This window comes from Cupressus sempervirens, chromosome 5, assembly GCF_028749045.1.
Source record: "Cupressus sempervirens isolate cs-2001-9-10 chromosome 5, ASM2874904v1, whole genome shotgun sequence".
NCBI lineage: Eukaryota > Viridiplantae > Streptophyta > Pinopsida > Cupressales > Cupressaceae > Cupressus > Cupressus sempervirens.
The window spans coordinates 234,407,390-234,426,371 of NC_143122.1; the positions used below are offsets into that span (position 1 = coordinate 234,407,390).

The 18,982-nt window shown below is 40.7% G+C and overlaps 1 protein-coding gene across 1 annotated transcript; it reads left to right on the forward strand.

Annotated features, from left to right (window-relative positions):
* Positions 1-11,042: 11,042 nt before the first annotated feature.
* On the forward strand, positions 11,043-18,552 carry LOC149555336 (putative receptor-like protein kinase At1g11050). The gene is made up of 2 exons (XM_089833615.1): positions 11,043-12,093; positions 17,783-18,552. Exons 1-2 carry the CDS (start codon positions 11,043-11,045, stop codon positions 18,550-18,552), a joined length of 1,821 nt encoding a protein of 606 aa, XP_089689741.1.
* The last annotated feature ends 430 nt before the right edge of the window (positions 18,553-18,982 follow it).

Consider the following 18,982-nt stretch of genomic DNA (forward strand, 5'->3'; position numbering starts at 1 on the left):
ATTAAATGGATTGTTCATGTGAGATTATTTGGTTATGTGCTGCGGACATTTACCTTGTTATATTTCTGATTAGAGAGATATTTGTTACTCATGTGATGTTTTACATTTGAGATGACCTGAGGGTGAAATGCTACTCTTTGATTCTAGTATCATAGATATTAGACTACTATGATGTTCAGTTAATCATATTGCCTGATTATGCCATTTTGAGATAATAGTGCATTTTATGATGATATCTGGTTATCTGGTATTTGGACATACCTCTGATTATGTTATGTGATGGATTTAATGCTATGGTTATTTACTTCATTCCTGCGTTGTTATGCTTTATGGGTATGTGAGTGATGTAAATAGATTATTTTAATATAATTAAATAAATGGTTAAATTAGGTGATTTAATGCATTTATTGCTTCGGCTATGTTATTACATGCAATTGCACTTGATCGTGTTGTTTAGTGTGCAGGATTTATATCCCTGGCAGTGGCACATGGAGTTAGTGATTCACCCTTTCATATTTTACCAATGTCATCCTTGTATGGTCAACATATCCTTTATTAAAATGTTTAATCTAAACCTTTCGGTGATTATTAAATCTGAACTCATTGCATTATGTGATTAGACCCGTAAGCGTGTTTGTGCATTTAGAGGTTCGCATTGTCGCAAAAGTTGTTTATGGAGATTTTTGTTTTTTTTGGGTTTTCAGGTTTTTTAATTGATTTATTTTAATTTCCGGCAGCTTTGCCATAGATGAATTCCTATTTATAGGAATAGCCTATTTTTGTTTAGGTCGATTCGGAGTTTAACTAGATTGGCTGGTTAAGTGCCCTAATCGATTATTCACTCGAAAAGTGAATAAGTATCCAAAGAGGAATTTAATTCCTCACTTCTCACTTTCAAATTGGAAAGTTGGAGAGTAAAACCCAAAATCCTCTTCATGAGGATTTACTATTTTGTTCGTTGTGGGAGCTATAGGCATAGGATCGTCGCGAGGTTGGGCTCGTTGGATCCAGCTCGGGGAAACTTTGGATTGCCGCGATTTTTAGCTACTTCTGCGGGATATTTATTTTATGGTTCAGATTCCCATTTTGCCCTTTTGGCTGTGAGGTAGGGCTTTCCTGTTTTATTGTTTCTGCTCTGTTTCTACTTCTGTTTTTGGTAGCCGTTTGTTTGGAGGCTGAGAACTAGTGTTCCCCTCCGTTTTTGTATGCTAGTTCTACCCAGTTGGGCGGGTATGAACATTTCCCTTTTTTTTTGGGATGAGGGTTTGGAATTTTACGTCGTTATGCTGGCCGTTTTTGCATACGGTGTCCAATTACATTTATTTTTGGATTGTTGGGGTTTTTGAACCCAAAGGCCAAATGGGTTTTAATTTTAAAGTTTTCCAAATTTTTGAAGTTTTTACCTCGTTTTGTGTGCCGCCCTGTTTCCTCTGATTTTCTTGGCACAATGTGGGTTGTGGACTTGGATGATCCATTTGGATATCAGTCATACCACTTTTGAACCTTTTGTTGCATTGGGATGCGTGTTGCACTCGTACTCCCAACTTTGTGTTCGGTTGAGTGATTTGTTTCCTATTATACTTTCGTTTAGACCTTTGCTTTTGTTTTGTGAACGCTAAGATTCGTATAAAATCCATACTCTCGGATTGAGGCCGGTTGAGTGAGTTCACGATGTCTGGTCTTGTTACATCATTGGGATTCGCGTAGAATCCATACTCTCGGATTGAGGCCGATTGAGTGATTTCATGATGTATGATTTTATTGGTTTTGGGATTCGTGTAGAATCCGTCCTTCCCATGTTGCTTTCAGTTAGGTGTTTTCTTTGCATTGTGTTCTCATTCCTGTCCTTGTGTTATGATCTTCGTGATGGTGGTGCGCCACACACGAGTACGTGCACGTACATTTGTTGGGTGACTTGCGAGGCTTGATCTTCTATGGATTTGCTAGAAATTATGATCATTGGGGTTGGGATGGGAGTATGCATGCCCACGGGCACTTGTTGTAGGATGAGCATGGGTAGGGTAGGGTAGCATCTGGAGGGGGCTTCTATCTCGCAGCTCAACGTTCATGGTGCCGGAGGTTGACGGAGGATAAGAAGTTTTAAGCAAGTGATAACTAAATAAAATGTGTGATTGTTAATAAAACTTAAGATAAGTAAAATGTGTGAGCACCCGATTAAGTTCGAGGACACAATGTGTGAGCACCCATTTAAGTTTGAGGACACACGATCCGAGCTTGGGCTTTTTGATGCCAAGCGACTCTCCAGGATGTTAGCCCCTACATAGTAGCCTATTGAGTGTCTAACCAGGACCTGTACTCCTTGCATTGTCTTAGGTTCTTGGTTGCAGCCATCGTATTGTCTGGCGTGAGTGTTAGCCATAGATGTTCTTTTGTGTGTTTTTGGTTGGATCATTATCTCCATTAGCACGACAGGTGTGGACCTACGGGTGCCACATGGTTGGGAGGCGTAGCTACCTTCACCACTGCTAGGGATCGGTGTACAGAGATGATCTTTTGTCCTAGTCCGATCATTGCTAGATGTCTTCACTTGGTACTTCGAGTTTCGGAGTATGCTTTCTTGTGATTTATGCTTTTATTGGGATGCTTGTATATCATTTTTAGATGATGTTATTTTATTTGACGCATTCCCTTATTATGATGTTTAGCATATGATTAGATGATGTTATTTGATTTAGTAGTATATCTGTTGCTTACTGTTGTTTAGCATGTGATAGGTGATGTTATCTACTATAGGATTATCTTATGCGTTATCACTAGCATGTTAGATTTTCTTATGCTGTTATTGTGCATGTTTTAGTAGTGACGTCCCTATTACGATAGTACTGAAGATTTGGTCGGTGGCTTGGGATGTTACACGTGGGGGATGGCTAGGACCCACGATGGTCTTATGATGCTATTGACGGTTGGGAGGAACTGCGTACTTAGTTTGGTTTTTTTGTTCCTGAGATGTATTTATGTACATTGCGATGTTGCTTTTGTTCTTTGCGATGTTTATATTCAGTGTGTTCTTTGCTATTGTAGTTTAGATGGTTTGATGTTCTTCATTCTGTGTTGTTCTTGCACTCAAGTGTTCATTCCTCGAGCCTTTGTGGATCCGGTATTCCCTGGTGTGGAGGTTCTTTGCTCTAATTTTGGTCCTTTTTGCTTCTGGGAGTGTTTTCGTGTTTCTATGGGCGACATTTGTTTAGCATGGTGCGACACTTTAAAATGTATCGCATGCCCATACAAACTATGTCGTACGACACTGTAAAGTGTCGCATGCCTTCTTGAGAAATGTCGTACAACACTGAAAAAGTGTCGCACGCCTTCTTGAGAAATATCGCACGAGACTATAAAGTGCCGCATGCCTTCTTGAGAAATGTCGTACGACACTGGAAGAGTGTCGCACACCTTAAGGAGAAGTATCGCTCTCCCTTAGTAAAAAGTGTCGCACGATTTTTGTGAAAAACCTGCGCGTGCCATCAGCGGGCACTTTTCTTCGTGATCCAAACTTTTTGAGAGTTGTCTTGGATACCCTTTTTGGCGTTCTTCGGCCCTATGCTGTTACATTTTGAATTCTGTCAGTTTCTCTTGAAATCGAGTTTTCGTGTTTTTGTGTTAGTCTCTTGGGGTTTAAAATATATCATTCAAGTATAAGTTGATTTCTTATACTTAAGATATATTTTAATATATGCGAAAAATCGTTTGAGATAGGTTTCAGACCTTTCGAAGATAAGTTATGGATTCTAGGATATTTCAAGGCTTCAGGATTTCAGGCTTAGCCAAATTTCGGGATTCTGCATTTTACCCCAGCTTGGTGTTTTGTTGATGAGTGGTTGTTTCTTGTGCCCTCATCAAGTGCATTGTTGTTTTTGGCTTTGTTTGTGTGTGTTAGTTTGGTAGTGGTGTTTGGAGATTTGTTGGTTGCCGGGATGGTGGTGAAGTCTTCCGTTGCGATCGTTGTGATCCCTATATGATGTTGTCATGTGCATTCATACCTGTAAAAAAAAAAATTATTGGCTTGTATTTCATTCTTGTTTCCAAGGATCTCCAGGCGGGGCATTACACAATTTCGGTATTTTTTCTTAATAAATGGAATCTAAAGAAAAATTGTGAGTTTTTCTTATTATTGGAATTTCAAGGGAAATTGAATATTTTTCCTACAACTAGAATTTAAAGAAAAAATGAATTTTTTAATTGAGCTAAAAAATAAAATGAATTTCATAATTCTTACCTATCTAAGCCCTTTCACATTTGCTAGCATAGTCCTTTTTGTGATGGGTATTGCAGGAAGCAAAAAAAATATAGATTTAAGATTAGAAAATAAGTACAAGTGGTTTTAATATCCAAGGAAGCTTGAAAACTCAAATGTATGAACATCAGTAGGGTCTAAAATAAATATAATACAATGAAAAACAAAAAATTCGTGGTGTGAACTATAGAAAAAAGGGCTTTCCTTCAATGTTAAAAAATGAGTTTTCTGAATATAGGTGAAAAGGGTTACAAAGCATACAATGTCAAATTCTTTCACCGCCACAAAAAAATCTACTTTTCCTTTGTTTACGAAGCAAGGTTTAATAACAAGGTTAATGTCTCAAACAAGTTCTGAAGGACGAGATAAAGGACATAACTATTGTAAGATTTAAGTTGGTTTAGTGATCTTGTATGGCCTATATTAAATCCCATAACAGTTAGAGAATGAATTTTAATTTTTTTTTAGAATTAAAGTTTTAAAATTCATATTTCTCTCCCTACATTTTTTGATGATAACCAATAGAAATACACATAAATATCATTATTTAAAATTTCAAAATATATAAAAATTATGATATTGCTATCAAGGTTTAAATGTGTAGTTTTTAAGTCAACCTCATTGACCCATGTTTCATGAGTAGTGATTGACACAAATCTATCTGTCATGGGAATAAATGGAACAAAGTTTAGCACTCATTAGATCTAGGTGATGCTCACATAGATGAAGCACCAAGGCTTCCCAGGTGGTCGCCCATCTCAATACTACTCCCCTTGAGCGCGCTTAACTACGGAGTTTCCTCCATGATTAAACCCACTTTACTCGACTAAAAATTATCAAACTTTAAAAAATAAAACAGTAAACCTGATTTGTTCAATGCAATAGTTCCATGACCAAAACTTTCCCAAAACCATAATCGTCCAAACATTAGTATCATACCTTAACAACATAGTAAGATACTTCACAACTTAAATAAAATGCTTTCAAGCTGATATCCTTTTTATAAGAAAACTAAATTTCTTAAATGTTTTAGAAGGTAATTGGGACAGCGTCCAAATTTATGTTGGTTTGTACCACGGCAATGAAAATTCGTTCCATGTTCGTTCATATCCGTGAGATGTTTAATCCAACCCAATTATGTTGTTTCCAAGAAAAAGAGACCAACGTCCCATTGAGTCAACAGCTTTAGTCGTTCAACTAAACTACCCACTACCTACTACCTTCGAGGCTACCTTCGCAGGCGGTGCACCAGTGTTTATGATTTTTAATATATACAAACTTGATAAGTAGGAGATGATTTCCACAGCTAGTCAAATTGTGATGTGAATATCAGGATTTAACTGTGTGATTTTTGAGTCAAACTCGATGACCCATGTTTCATGAGTAGTGATTCAACATGAATCCATCTCTCATGTGAATAAATGGAACACTTAGCACTCATTGGATCTAGGTGATGCTCACAGGGGTGAAGCACCGGGACTTCCCGGGAGGTCACCCATCCCAGTACTACTCCAGCCCGAGCGCGCTTAACTACGGAGTTTCCTCCACAGTTAAACCCAAAGCTTGCAACCCCATTTGCAAAACCTTCACCAAGTGTTGTGCCTTATGAACCATTCATTAGAAAGCCCCTTAAGCTCATCAATTGATAAGTAGGAGATGATTTCCACAGCTAGTCAAATTGTGATGTGAATATCAGAATTTAACTGTGTGATTTTTGAGTCAAACTCGATGACCCATGTTTCATGAGTAGTGATTCAACATGAATCCATCTCTCATGTGAATAAATGGAACACTTAGCACTCATTGGATCTAGGTGATGCTCACAGGGGTGAAGCACCGGGACTTCCCGGGAGGTCACCCATCCCAGTACTACTCCAGCCCGAGCGCGCTTAACTACGGAGTTTCCTCCACAGTTAAACCCAAAGCTTGCAACCCCATTTGCAAAACCTTCACCAAGTGTTGTGCCTTATGAACCATTCATTAGAAAGCCCCTTAAGCTCATCAATTGATAAGTAGGAGATGATTTCCACAGCTAGTCAAATTGTGATGTGAATATCAGGATTTAACTGTGTGATTTTTGAGTCAAACTCGATGACCCATGTTTCATGAGTAGTGATTCAACATGAATCCATCTCTCATGTGAATAAATGGAACACTTAGCACTCATTGGATCTAGGTGATGCTCACAGGGGTGAAGCACCGGGACTTCCCGGGAGGTCACCCATCCCAGTACTACTCCAGCCCGAGCGCGCTTAACTACGGAGTTTCCTCCACAGTTAAACCCAAAGCTTGCAACCCCATTTGCAAAACCTTCACCAAGTGTTGTGCCTTATGAACCATTCATTAGAAAGCCCCTTAAGCTCATCAATTGATAAGTAGGAGATGATTTCCACAGCTAGTCAAATTGTGATGTGAATATCAGGATTTAACTGTGTGATTTTTGAGTCAAACTCGATGACCCATGTTTCATGAGTAGTGATTCAACATGAATCCATCTCTCATGTGAATAAATGGAACACTTAGCACTCATTGGATCTAGGTGATGCTCACAACACTTGGTGGGGCTTTCTAATGAATGGTTCATAAGGCACAACACTTGGTGAAGGTTTTGCAAATGGGGTTGCAAGCTTTGGGTTTAACTGTGGAGGAAACTCCGTAGTTAAGCGCGCTCGGGCTGGAGTAGTACTGGGATGGGTGACCTCCTGGGAAGTCCCGGTGCTTCACCCCTGTGAGCATCACCTAGATCCAATGAGTGCTAAGTGTTCCATTTATTCACATGAGAGATGGATTCATGTTGAATCACTACTCATGAAACATGGGTCATCGAGTTTGACTCAAAAATCACACAGTTAAATCCTGATATTCACATCACAATTTGACTAGCTGTGGAAATCATCTCCTACTTATCAATTGATGAGCTTAAGGGGCTTTCTAATGAATGGTTCATAAGGCACAACACTTGGTGAAGGTTTTGCAAATGGGGTTGCAAGCTTTGGGTTTAACTGTGGAGGAAACTCCGTAGTTAAGCGCGCTCGGGCTGGAGTAGTATTGGGATGGGTGACCTCCCGGGAAGTCCCGGTGCTTCACCCCTGTGAGCATCACCTAGATCCAATGAGTGCTAAGTCTTCCATTTATTCACATGAGAGATGGATTCATGTTGAATCACTACTCATGAAACATGGGTCATCGAGTTTGACTCAAAAATCACACAGTTAAATCCTGATATTCACATCACAATTTGACTAGCTGTGGAAATCATCTCCTACTTATCAATTGATGAGCTTAAGGGGCTTTCTAATGAATGGTTCATAAGGCACAACACTTGGTGAAGGTTTTGCAAATGGGGTTGCAAGCTTTGGGTTTAACTGTGGAGGAAACTCCGTAGTTAAGCGCGCTCGGGCTGGAGTAGTACTGGGATGGGTGACCTCCCGGGAAGTCCCGGTGCTTCACCCCTGTGAGCATCACCTAGATCCAATGAGTGCTAAGTGTTCCATTTATTCACATGAGAGATGGATTCATGTTGAATCACTACTCATGAAACATGGGTCATCGAGTTTGACTCAAAAATCACACAGTTAAATCCTGATATTCACATCACAATTTGACTAGCTGTGGAAATCATCTCCTACTTATCAATTGATGAGCTTAAGGGGCTTTCTAATGAATGGTTCATAAGGCACAACACTTGGTGAAGGTTTTGCAAATGGGGTTGCAAGCTTTGGGTTTAACTGTGGAGGAAACTCCGTAGTTAAGCGCGCTCGGGCTGGAGTAGTACTGGGATGGGTGACCTCCCGGGAAGTCCCGGTGCTTCACCCCTGTGAGCATCACCTAGATCCAATGAGTGCTAAGTGTTCCATTTATTCACATGAGAGATGGATTCATGTTGAATCACTACTCATGAAACATGGGTCATCGAGTTTGACTCAAAAATCACACAGTTAAATCCTGATATTCACATCACAATTTGACTAGCTGTGGAAATCATCTCCTACTTATCAATTGATGAGCTTAAGGGGCTTTCTAATGAATGGTTCATAAGGCACAACACTTGGTGAAGGTTTTGCAAATGGGGTTGCAAGCTTTGGGTTTAACTGTGGAGGAAACTTCGTAGTTAAGCGCGCTCGGGCTGGAGTAGTACTGGGATGGGTGACCTCCCGGGAAGTCCCGGTGCTTCACCCCTGTGAGCATCACCTAGATCCAATGAGTGCTAAGTGTTCCATTTATTCACATGAGAGATGGATTCATGTTGAATCACTACTCATGAAACATGGGTCATCGAGTTTGACTCAAAAATCACACAGTTAAATCCTGATATTCACATCACAATTTGACTAGCTGTGGAAATCATCTCCTACTTATCAATTGATGAGCTTAAGGGGCTTTCTAATGAATGGTTCATAAGGCACAACACTTGGTGAAGGTTTTGCAAATGGGGTTGCAAGCTTTGGGTTTAACTGTGGAGGAAACTCCGTAGTTAAGCGCGCTCGGGCTGGAGTAGTACTGGGATGGGTGACCTCCCGGGAAGTCCCGGTGCTTCACCCCTGTGAGCATCACCTAGATCCAATGAGTGCTAAGTGTTCCATTTATTCACATGAGAGATGGATTCATGTTGAATCACTACTCATGAAACATGGGTCATCGAGTTTGACTCAAAAATCACACAGTTAAATCCTGATATTCACATCACAATTTGACTAGCTGTGGAAATCATCTCCTACTTATCAATTGATGAGCTTAAGGGGCTTTCTAATGAATGGTTCATAAGGCACAACACTTGGTGAAGGTTTTGCAAATGGGGTTGCAAGCTTTGGGTTTAACTGTGGAGGAAACTCCGTAGTTAAGCGCGCTCGGGCTGGAGTAGTACTGGGATGGGTGACCTCCCGGGAAGTCCCGGTGCTTCACCCCTGTGAGCATCACCTAGATCCAATGAGTGCTAAGTGTTCCATTTATTCACATGAGAGATGGATTCATGTTGAATCACTACTCATGAAACATGGGTCATCGAGTTTGACTCAAAAATCACACAGTTAAATCCTGATATTCACATCACAATTTGACTAGCTGTGGAAATCATCTCCTACTTATCAATTGATGAGCTTAAGGGGCTTTCTAATGAATGGTTCATAAGGCACAACACTTGGTGAAGGTTTTGCAAATGGGGTTGCAAGCTTTGGGTTTAACTGTGGAGGAAACTTCGTAGTTAAGCGCGCTCGGGCTGGAGTAGTACTGGGATGGGTGACCTCCCGGGAAGTCCCGGTGCTTCACCCCTGTGAGCATCACCTAGATCCAATGAGTGCTAAGTGTTCCATTTATTCACATGAGAGATGGATTCATGTTGAATCACTACTCATGAAACATGGGTCATCGAGTTTGACTCAAAAATCACACAGTTAAATCCTGATATTCACATCACAATTTGACTAGCTGTGGAAATCATCTCCTACTTATCAATTGATGAGCTTAAGGGGCTTTCTAATGAATGGTTCATAAGGCACAACACTTGGTGAAGGTTTTGCAAATGGGGTTGCAAGCTTTGGGTTTAACTGTGGAGGAAACTCCGTAGTTAAGCGCGCTCGGGCTGGAGTAGTACTGGGATGGGTGACCTCCCGGGAAGTCCCGGTGCTTCACCCCTGTGAGCATCACCTAGATCCAATGAGTGCTAAGTGTTCCATTTATTCACATGAGAGATGGATTCATGTTGAATCACTACTCATGAAACATGGGTCATCGAGTTTGACTCAAAAATCACACAGTTAAATCCTGATATTCACATCACAATTTGACTAGCTGTGGAAATCATCTCCTACTTATCAATTGATGAGCTTAAGGGGCTTTCTAATGAATGGTTCATAAGGCACAACACTTGGTGAAGGTTTTGCAAATGGGGTTGCAAGCTTTGGGTTTAACTGTGGAGGAAACTCCGTAGTTAAGCGCGCTCGGGCTGGAGTAGTACTGGGATGGGTGACCTCCCGGGAAGTCCCGGTGCTTCACCCCTGTGAGCATCACTTAGATCCAATGAGTGCTAAGTGTTCCATTTATTCACATGAGAGATGGATTCATGTTGAATCACTACTCATGAAACATGGGTCATCGAGTTTGACTCAAAAATCACACAGTTAAATCCTGATATTCACATCACAATTTGACTAGCTGTGGAAATCATCTCCTACTTATCAATTGATGAGCTTAAGGGGCTTTCTAATGAATGGTTCATAAGGCACAACACTTGGTGAAGGTTTTGCAAATGGGGTTGCAAGCTTTGGGTTTAACTGTGGAGGAAACTCCGTAGTTAAGCGCGCTCGGGCTGGAGTAGTACTGGGATGGGTGACCTCCCGGGAAGTCCCGGTGCTTCACCCCTGTGAGCATCACCTAGATCCAATGAGTGCTAAGTGTTCCATTTATTCACATGAGAGATGGATTCATGTTGAATCACTACTCATGAAACATGGGTCATCGAGTTTGACTCAAAAATCACACAGTTAAATCCTGATATTCACATCACAATATACAAACTTATTTTAAGAATCATAAAGATTGAAAATTACGATTGGATGAGCATCTAGTTGGGGGAAAGTGCGCGTGGGGACCGTCCAAGTCCTTTTAATCCTAATCAATAAATGTTATTAATGTTAGCAACAGCTGATCAATGATATTGGACAGAGAATCAAACATTTTCCACCCTGTTTGGCCCATACAAAGAATCAAACGTCACTTGAGAGTTTCCAAAACGGTACGTATGTTCAGACCGGCCCCTGGATATACACCATTGTCTTTCTGAGACAAAATAAAGATGGAAATGCAAGGATTCATGATGCTGCTGTTACTACTCTATTGGGCTAACACAAATGTTGCAGTCGAATGCCCAATTAACTTCGACTATGTAACTCAAATGCCATGGAACACATCATCCAGTCGATCCATTCAAACAGCAGGGGAACTGAACAACTGTGGAATGACGTTAAGAAGCATGTTGGGCGTAGGCCTTGCGCATTACCTCAGAGTTCAATCGGCCTTCGAACTTCCCAACACTGCCTCTGCTGCTGCATGCCTGACTACATTCCAGCAAAAGCTAACATTTTTGGGTCTTCGACCAAATCTGGTTCAACTCTGTTTCAACAACACATCTGAGTTTGTGTCGTCTCCAAGCTCGTGTGGAGGCATTCAGACCAAGAAGGACTGGATTGACAAAGTTAGAACAACTGCATTGGACACGGATTGCAAAGGGGATCTCTCTGCAATCTCTGCGTGCCATAGATGCCATGACAGCGGACAAGTAGTTCAGAGGCAACTGCTGAGCATGATCAAAGGGGTTACAGAGCAAATAAGTACCTACTGTTATTATTTTGTGTGCCTCTATGCAATTGGCGTGGTGAATGAATTTGGGCCTACGAACAGAGGAGCTGCAGGGTGTATTCTCCGCGTGCTTTTCGTGAACACAAAACCGACAACTCGCACGCAAATCGTTTTGTATGGCTGTACGGGCAGTGTACTAGCTATGCTTATGATCTGTAGCTTGGGGATTTGTTACTATTGGTGGACGAGGATTAAAAGAAAAGCCGAGCACAGGCATTTCGTGAAGTCAAACAGAGGCCTTTTGAAGCCCAACACAGGGGCAGTCTGGTTTAATTTGGACCAGATCGCCGGAGCCATCGACAATTTCAGCGCCGGCAATGTCATCGGCGAGGGCGGTTTCGGGACGGTGTACAGGGGAACTCTTTCCAACGGTCAACAGATCGCGGTGAAGAGGATCAGAAACTGCACTTCGGAAGGGGATTCGGAGTTTATTAACGAGGTGGAGATCATAAACAGCATTAGGCACCGGAATCTGGTTGTTCTGAGAGGTTTCTGTGTTGCCAGCGATGATACCGATGGCCGCCAGCGGTTTCTCATCTACGATTACCTTGCTAATGGCAGCCTCAACGAACATATCTTCGGTGTGGAGAATAAGGGCAATAAACGATTAGATTATTAATCTCTTATCATAAACGATTATTAAACTACTGAAAACAAAATCCCAGTTAATATTGAAAAATAACACAACTGCAACCTCACTTATATAATATGGAAAGAAATAAACAACACAATGAACACAATATTTTCGGACAAATTGTCCTTGGAAAAACTCCTAAGGGAAAACCAGTTCTACAGATGAAGAATTATATTAAACTTCAGCAAATCAAGAGATACAAAAATTCCTTGCCTCTTACTGGCAGAATTCTGACAACCTCCTAATTTATTCCGCTGATATTCCCCACTGCTATCCCCACGCTAACACTGCGCTCTTGCTAACACTGCAAGACTGTTTGCTAACACTGCAAACGTTTCTCCAAAATTTCATATGCTCCAAATGCCCCCCTGACCTCCGTTTATACTACTCTTGTTGGTAAACCAACGACCGAGATTAAATCAAACCAACGGCTGAGATTAAGACAACTCGACAACCAATAATAGAATTGGTTGCAAGGTGTCTAAAAGGGAATCACTAAAATTAGTAAATAATTATCCTTGCAATAACCATTTACTAATTCTTGGCAAGTGGACAAATAGCTGTCCAAACCATCCATAACTGATGCTGCTATACATAGATAAAAACGAACAGCTATCCAAGCTACCCATAAATACTACTGCTATTTTCGGATCAAAAATAACAACTGTCCAACTAACAATAATTAACACTCCCTCTTAGCGAGGAAGCTGTTCTGCAGGACACCTAACTTATCTCTGAAGAAGATAAATTTTGCCTTCTCCAATGCCTTAGTCAGAATGTCTGTTACCTGCTCCTCTGTAGGTATGTACTGTAGCTGAACAACTTTCCTTTGTACACAATCTCTGATGAAGTGATATCTAATATCTATATGTTTAGACCTATCATGAAACACTGGATTCTCAGACAACTTGATGCAACCCTGATTGTCACAATGTATCACAATAGTCTCAACCTTCTGACCAAACAAGGCTACTAACAACTTCCGAAGCCATATAGCTTCACATGTCGCCATGCTAGCTGCTATGTATTCTGCTTCTGCTGAACCAAGATACAACTCCTCATCCCAAGCTGAAACAAAACCCTGAAGTGCTCATTTTGTTTGTTGTACTTCCTACCCAATCTGCATCAATATAGCCTATCAACCTGATACCTTCACCTCGAACATATCTGATCCCATACTCGATTGTACCACGCAAGTAACGTAGCACATGCTTAGCCGCTATCCAATGCATTCTCTTTGGTTCAACCATGAACCGACTAAGAGAGTTTATTGCAAATGCTATATCTGGTCTAATGTTGACCAAATACATAAGTGAACCAATCAACTGTCTATATAAAGTGAGATCTACATCTTTCTCCTTAGTTGTATCTACCTTCCTCTAATTCGTGATCATGGGTGTAGACATGGCTTTGCAATCCTCCATCCTAAATTTTTTCAAGATTTCAATGCAATATTTCCCTTGACCAAGGAAAATCTCTCCATCTGTCTACCACACTTCCATGCCTAGAAAGTAGTGCATAAGTCCTAAATCCTTCATCTCGAACTCTTCTGCAAGGTTCCTCTTGCAATCCACTATGAGCCCTAGTGAACCTGTAAGAAATAGGTTGTCCACATAAAGAACAAGAATGAGAATCTCACCCCCAACCATTAAGTAGTAGAGGTTAGCATCTGCTTCACTCTTCACAAAGCTCATTTTCTGCAAGTATGTATCAATGCACTCATACCATGGTCTAGGAGCCTGCTTGAGTCCATACAATACTTTCTTCAATCTGCACACGTGGGTCTCTTTGTTGTGTGCTACAAAGCCTTCTAGTTGTTCTATGTATACCTCCTCCTCCAACTCACCATTAAGAAATGTTGTCTTGACATCCATTTGATGGATCTGTCATCCCATCTGTGCTGCAAGTGAGATTACAGCTCATATAAAAGTATACTTAGCAACTGGAGCAAATGTCTCCTCATAGTCTATTCCCTCCTTTTGAGATAACCCCTTTGCCACAAACCTAGCCTTGTATTTCTCAATGCTACCATCTGCACTGTGCTTTATCTTATAGATCCACCGTGATCCAACTACAGCCCTATCTGTTGCTTTAGGTACTGCCTCCCACACATCATTCTGCATTATTGAAGAATATTCTTCAACCATAGCATCTTGCCATACCTGATCTTCTGCAGCTTCTTGATAGCTAGAAGACTCACTATCTACCAATTGACTAACTAATGCCACATAGTCATTGAACTTGGCTGGTTGTCTTCGTTGTCTAGTACCCTTCCTAGGAGCTCCCACAAACTCCTGAGTATCCTTTTGTGTATCTAGAACCACATGGTTTCTGCTGCCAACTATAGAGGATGAAATGTCAACCTCTAAGTCTTCTAGATGCATTTCCTATTGCACCTGTTGCTCCATACTCTGTGAATCTTCACTAACTGAGTCTACACTCGTACTCGTAACTGTACTTGAGCTTTGTTGCTCTTGACTTAGTCTTGGAGCTTCTGTTGACTGCTCACTCTGATCATCTGCTGGCAAATCTCTGGATCTCCTGAATGCCTTGTCCTTCATGAACTTGACATCCCGTCTGACAATAATTCTTTTAGTCCCTAGAATGAAAATCATGTATGCCTTTGAGGTCTCACTGTACCCAACAAAGTTCCCCCTCTCTACAGTCTGATCTAACTTTGTACGTGTATCTCCAGGAATATGGTAATATGCCAAACTCCTGAATATCCTAAAGTGACTAACATCTGGCTTCTTCCCTCTGAAAGCCTCCTTTGGTGTCATCTTCCCTAGCACCTTGTGTGGAACTCTATTCTGAATGTAGACTGCTGTATTACACGCCTCTACCCATAAGTAACGGGGCATGTCCTGGTCATGTAGCATAGCTCTTGTTGCCTTCGATATAGAACAGTTCTTCCTCCCAGCAACTCCATTCTGCTATGGATTGTAAGGAATAGTCCATTCTCTTTTGATTCCTTCTCTGGTGCAGAACTCCTGGAAGACATTTCCTTTGTACTCGCCTCCATTGTTTGATCGAAGAACCTTTATCTTCTTTCTTGTCGAGTTCTCCACAAGAGCCTTCAACTCTTGGAATCGACTAAAAACCTCATCCTTAGTCTTCAAGAAGTATATCCAGGTCTTTCTAGAGAAATCATTAATAAAAGTAACATAGTACTCATATCCTCTGAGAGATTTCGTCGACATTAGTCCACAAACATCTGAATGTACTAGATCAAGAACACCCTTAGATCTGGTGTCACTCCTTGGAAAAGATGCTTTCGCAAACTTTCCCAACACACATCCCTTACATACATCGTCATGCTCTGTGCTCACCTCTAGAACACCTGTCACTGTCTCACAAAGCAATCTAAGTGCTCCATGATGAATATGGCCCATCCTCTTATGTCATAGCTCTCCAAGATCTCTAGGATTACTGTTGCTCATAAGTGCCTTAGGAGTATCAAACTACAATCTATAAAGGAAACCACTCCTAACTCCAATAGTTATGGGTGATTTCCAATCCTTGTGCTTAATCAACACATTTTTCCCTCTAAAAAGTACATTATACCCCCTATCCTAAAGAACAGATATAGAAATCAAATTCATACCTAAGCCTGGCACATATAACACATCATGAAGTGGAATTATCTTTCCATTCTCCCTCTGAAACTGAATAGTCCCTTTTCCAACAGGGTTGAGTTTGGACAAGTTTCTCATAGAAATCTGGATGTTGGTGTCCTCCTCCTTATAACTGGAGAAGTACTCTCTAACTCCTGTCATATGAAATAACGCCCCACTATATATATACCAAACACATTGTGAGGTTGAGCTAACCATACAAGCTATGAGTGCAAACTCACCTTCCATTCTATTGGAGAGTTCTTTCGCACTTGCTGAAGTTGCCACCTGCTTCTTACCCTTATTCTTTTCTGGGCAATCACTGACATAGTGGCCAAACTCGTGACATCCAAAGAACTTGACCTTAGAAAGGTCCTTCTTCTTCTTTTCACTTTGTGAATTTGATCATTTTCTAGATCCCTTCTTTGCTTTCCCTTTACCCGCTAGGGCAATGTTCTCTTGTTCCACCTCATTTTTCTGACCCTTGTTGGCCCCATTGACAAGACTTAGTCTAAACTCCTCCTGAGTGAAATCAGTCCATAGTCGATCCCAACTCGGTAAAGTATCTCATCCACTGACAACTTGAACAAAGACACTCCATTGTTTAGTAAACCCATTTAGGGCTATTCTCACTAGCTCGTCATCACTAGGGCTATCTCCAATAACTGCTAACTCATCCTTGACAAGTCTGAGCCTGGTGAGGTAACTTGTGACGTCTTCTCCCGGATTCATTCGGGTATTCTTTAGCTTCTCTCTGAGAATCAACTTCCTGTTGGTAGTAGCATTCTGGTACAGATTCAGAATGGCGTCCCACATCTTCTTTGCCATATCTAGCTCCGAGATATGTGAAACAATATGATCCTTGACACCATCAAGGATAATCCTCCTCACTTTGGCATCGTCCTTTATATATGCTGCAAGCTGTGTTGCATCCGTTGGTACAGGTACAACACTGGTAGCATAATCCTTGATGCCATTCTCTTCCAACAATAAAGAAATTTGGGCCTTCTAGACACCAAAATTTGAGGCACCATCCAATCTATCGTGATCTCTCAAACCAGCTGAAGCCATCTCAAGGGTTTAAAGCAATAATAAATCTAAAGAGATCAAAATTTCTTTCCTAGGGAAAAACTCTTCTACCCTGAACAATGCTCTGATACCATGTGAAAAATCAACTATTGTAGTCACTGATTATTAATCTCCTATCATAAACAATTATTAAATTACTGAAAACAAATTCGTAGCTAATATTGAAAAATAACACAACTGCAACTTCACTTATATAATATGGTAATAAATAAACAACACAATGAATACAATATTTTCGGACAAATTGTCCGTGGGAAAACCCCTAAGGGAAAACCAGTTCTGCAGATGAGGAATTATATTAAACTTTAGCAAATCAAGAGATACAAAAATTCTTTGCCTCTTAGTGGCAGAATTCCAACAACCTCCTAAATTATCCCATTGATATTCCCCACTGCTATCCCCACGCTAACACTACGCTCTTGCTAACACTGCAAATGTTTCTCCAAAACTTCATATGCTCTAAATGCCCCCCTGACCTCCTTTTATACTACTCTTGTTGGTAAACCAACGGTCGAGATTAAATCAAACCAACAACTGAGATTAAGACAACTCGAAAGCCAATAATAGAATTGGTTGTAAGGTGTCCAAAAGGGAGTCACTAAAATTAGTAAATAATTATCCTTGCAATAACCATTTACTAATTCTTGGCAAGTGGACAAATAGCTGTCCAAACCACCCATAACTGATGTTTCTATACATATAAAGACGAACAGCTGTCCAAGCTATCCATAAATACTACTGCTATTTCTAGGTCAGAAATAACAGCTGTCCAACTAACAATAATTAACAAGGTGGAGATCATAAACAACATTAGGCACCAGAATCTGGTTGTTCTGGGAGGTTTCTGTGTTGCCAGCGATGATACCGATGGCCGCCAGCGGTTTCTCATCTACGATTACCTCGCTAATGGCAGCCTCAACGAACATATCTTCGGTGTGGAGAATAAGAGCAAGAGGCAATTAGATTGGAAACAGCGGAAGAACATTGCAATCGGCACTGCTAAGGGACTCTATTATTTGCACTTTGGAGTTCAGCCTGCCATATATCACAGAGATATAAAGGCCACTAACATTCTGTTGGATGATCAAATGAATGCCTGTGTTGCAGATTTTGGGCTCGCGAGAATGACAACGGAAGGACAATCGCATCTAACCACACGTATAGCAGGTACTCATGGTTATTTGGCCCCTGAATATGCTCTGTATGGTCAACTGATAGATCGAAGCGATGTTTACAGTTTTGGGGTTGTTTTGCTTGAGATAATGAGCGGGCGAAAGGCTCTGGATACGTCTGTGGAGTCCCCGTCTGATTATCTAATCACAGATTGGGCTTGGAAGCTTGTCAAGGCCGAGAAAACGACTGAGATTGTAGATGTTGGAATATGGGAGAAGGGGTCTGCAGATGTTATGGAGAGGTTTGTGCTTGTGGGGATTCTGTGTGCTCATGTAATGGTTGCATTCAGGCCGAGCATGGCAGAAGCATTGAAGATGTTGGAAGGGGAGGTCAACATTCCAGAGATTCCCGACAGGCCTCTGTCCCTTCTGAATGAGGGGGCTTTGGAGGATGGATACTATGACTCCGCTCTTTTTTCAAATTCCCAATCTATGTGAAACATTTAAGTAAGTTCCAACGGTTGATAAGCTAATAGTGACTTAATTCTCTTTTTGGTTTTTAATAAATGTATGGTTGGACTCTTTGTTAGTGTTTTATAGATTCAACTATCCTCTCTACAAATTGTATAGTTGATCAATTTTCAAAAAATAAAAAACATAATGGATTTTTCTAAAAATTTCAGCATTTAATCTTCATGATCTGCATAATTCGTAGTTGAAAATAACCAAAAATTTGAAAAAAAATCACTATGCTTTCGTGAATCTCAAAAAAAAAGTTTGGCTTTGTTTTGTCTTTAGCGCATTTTGTCTAGAGATTAGCCTGTCCCATGTTTAATTGTGCTTTAATGTCCTCTTGATATTGTTTGGATGTGTTGATAGAGTGATTAAAAATGTGGTTTCTTTCAAACTAATATCATAACATAACATG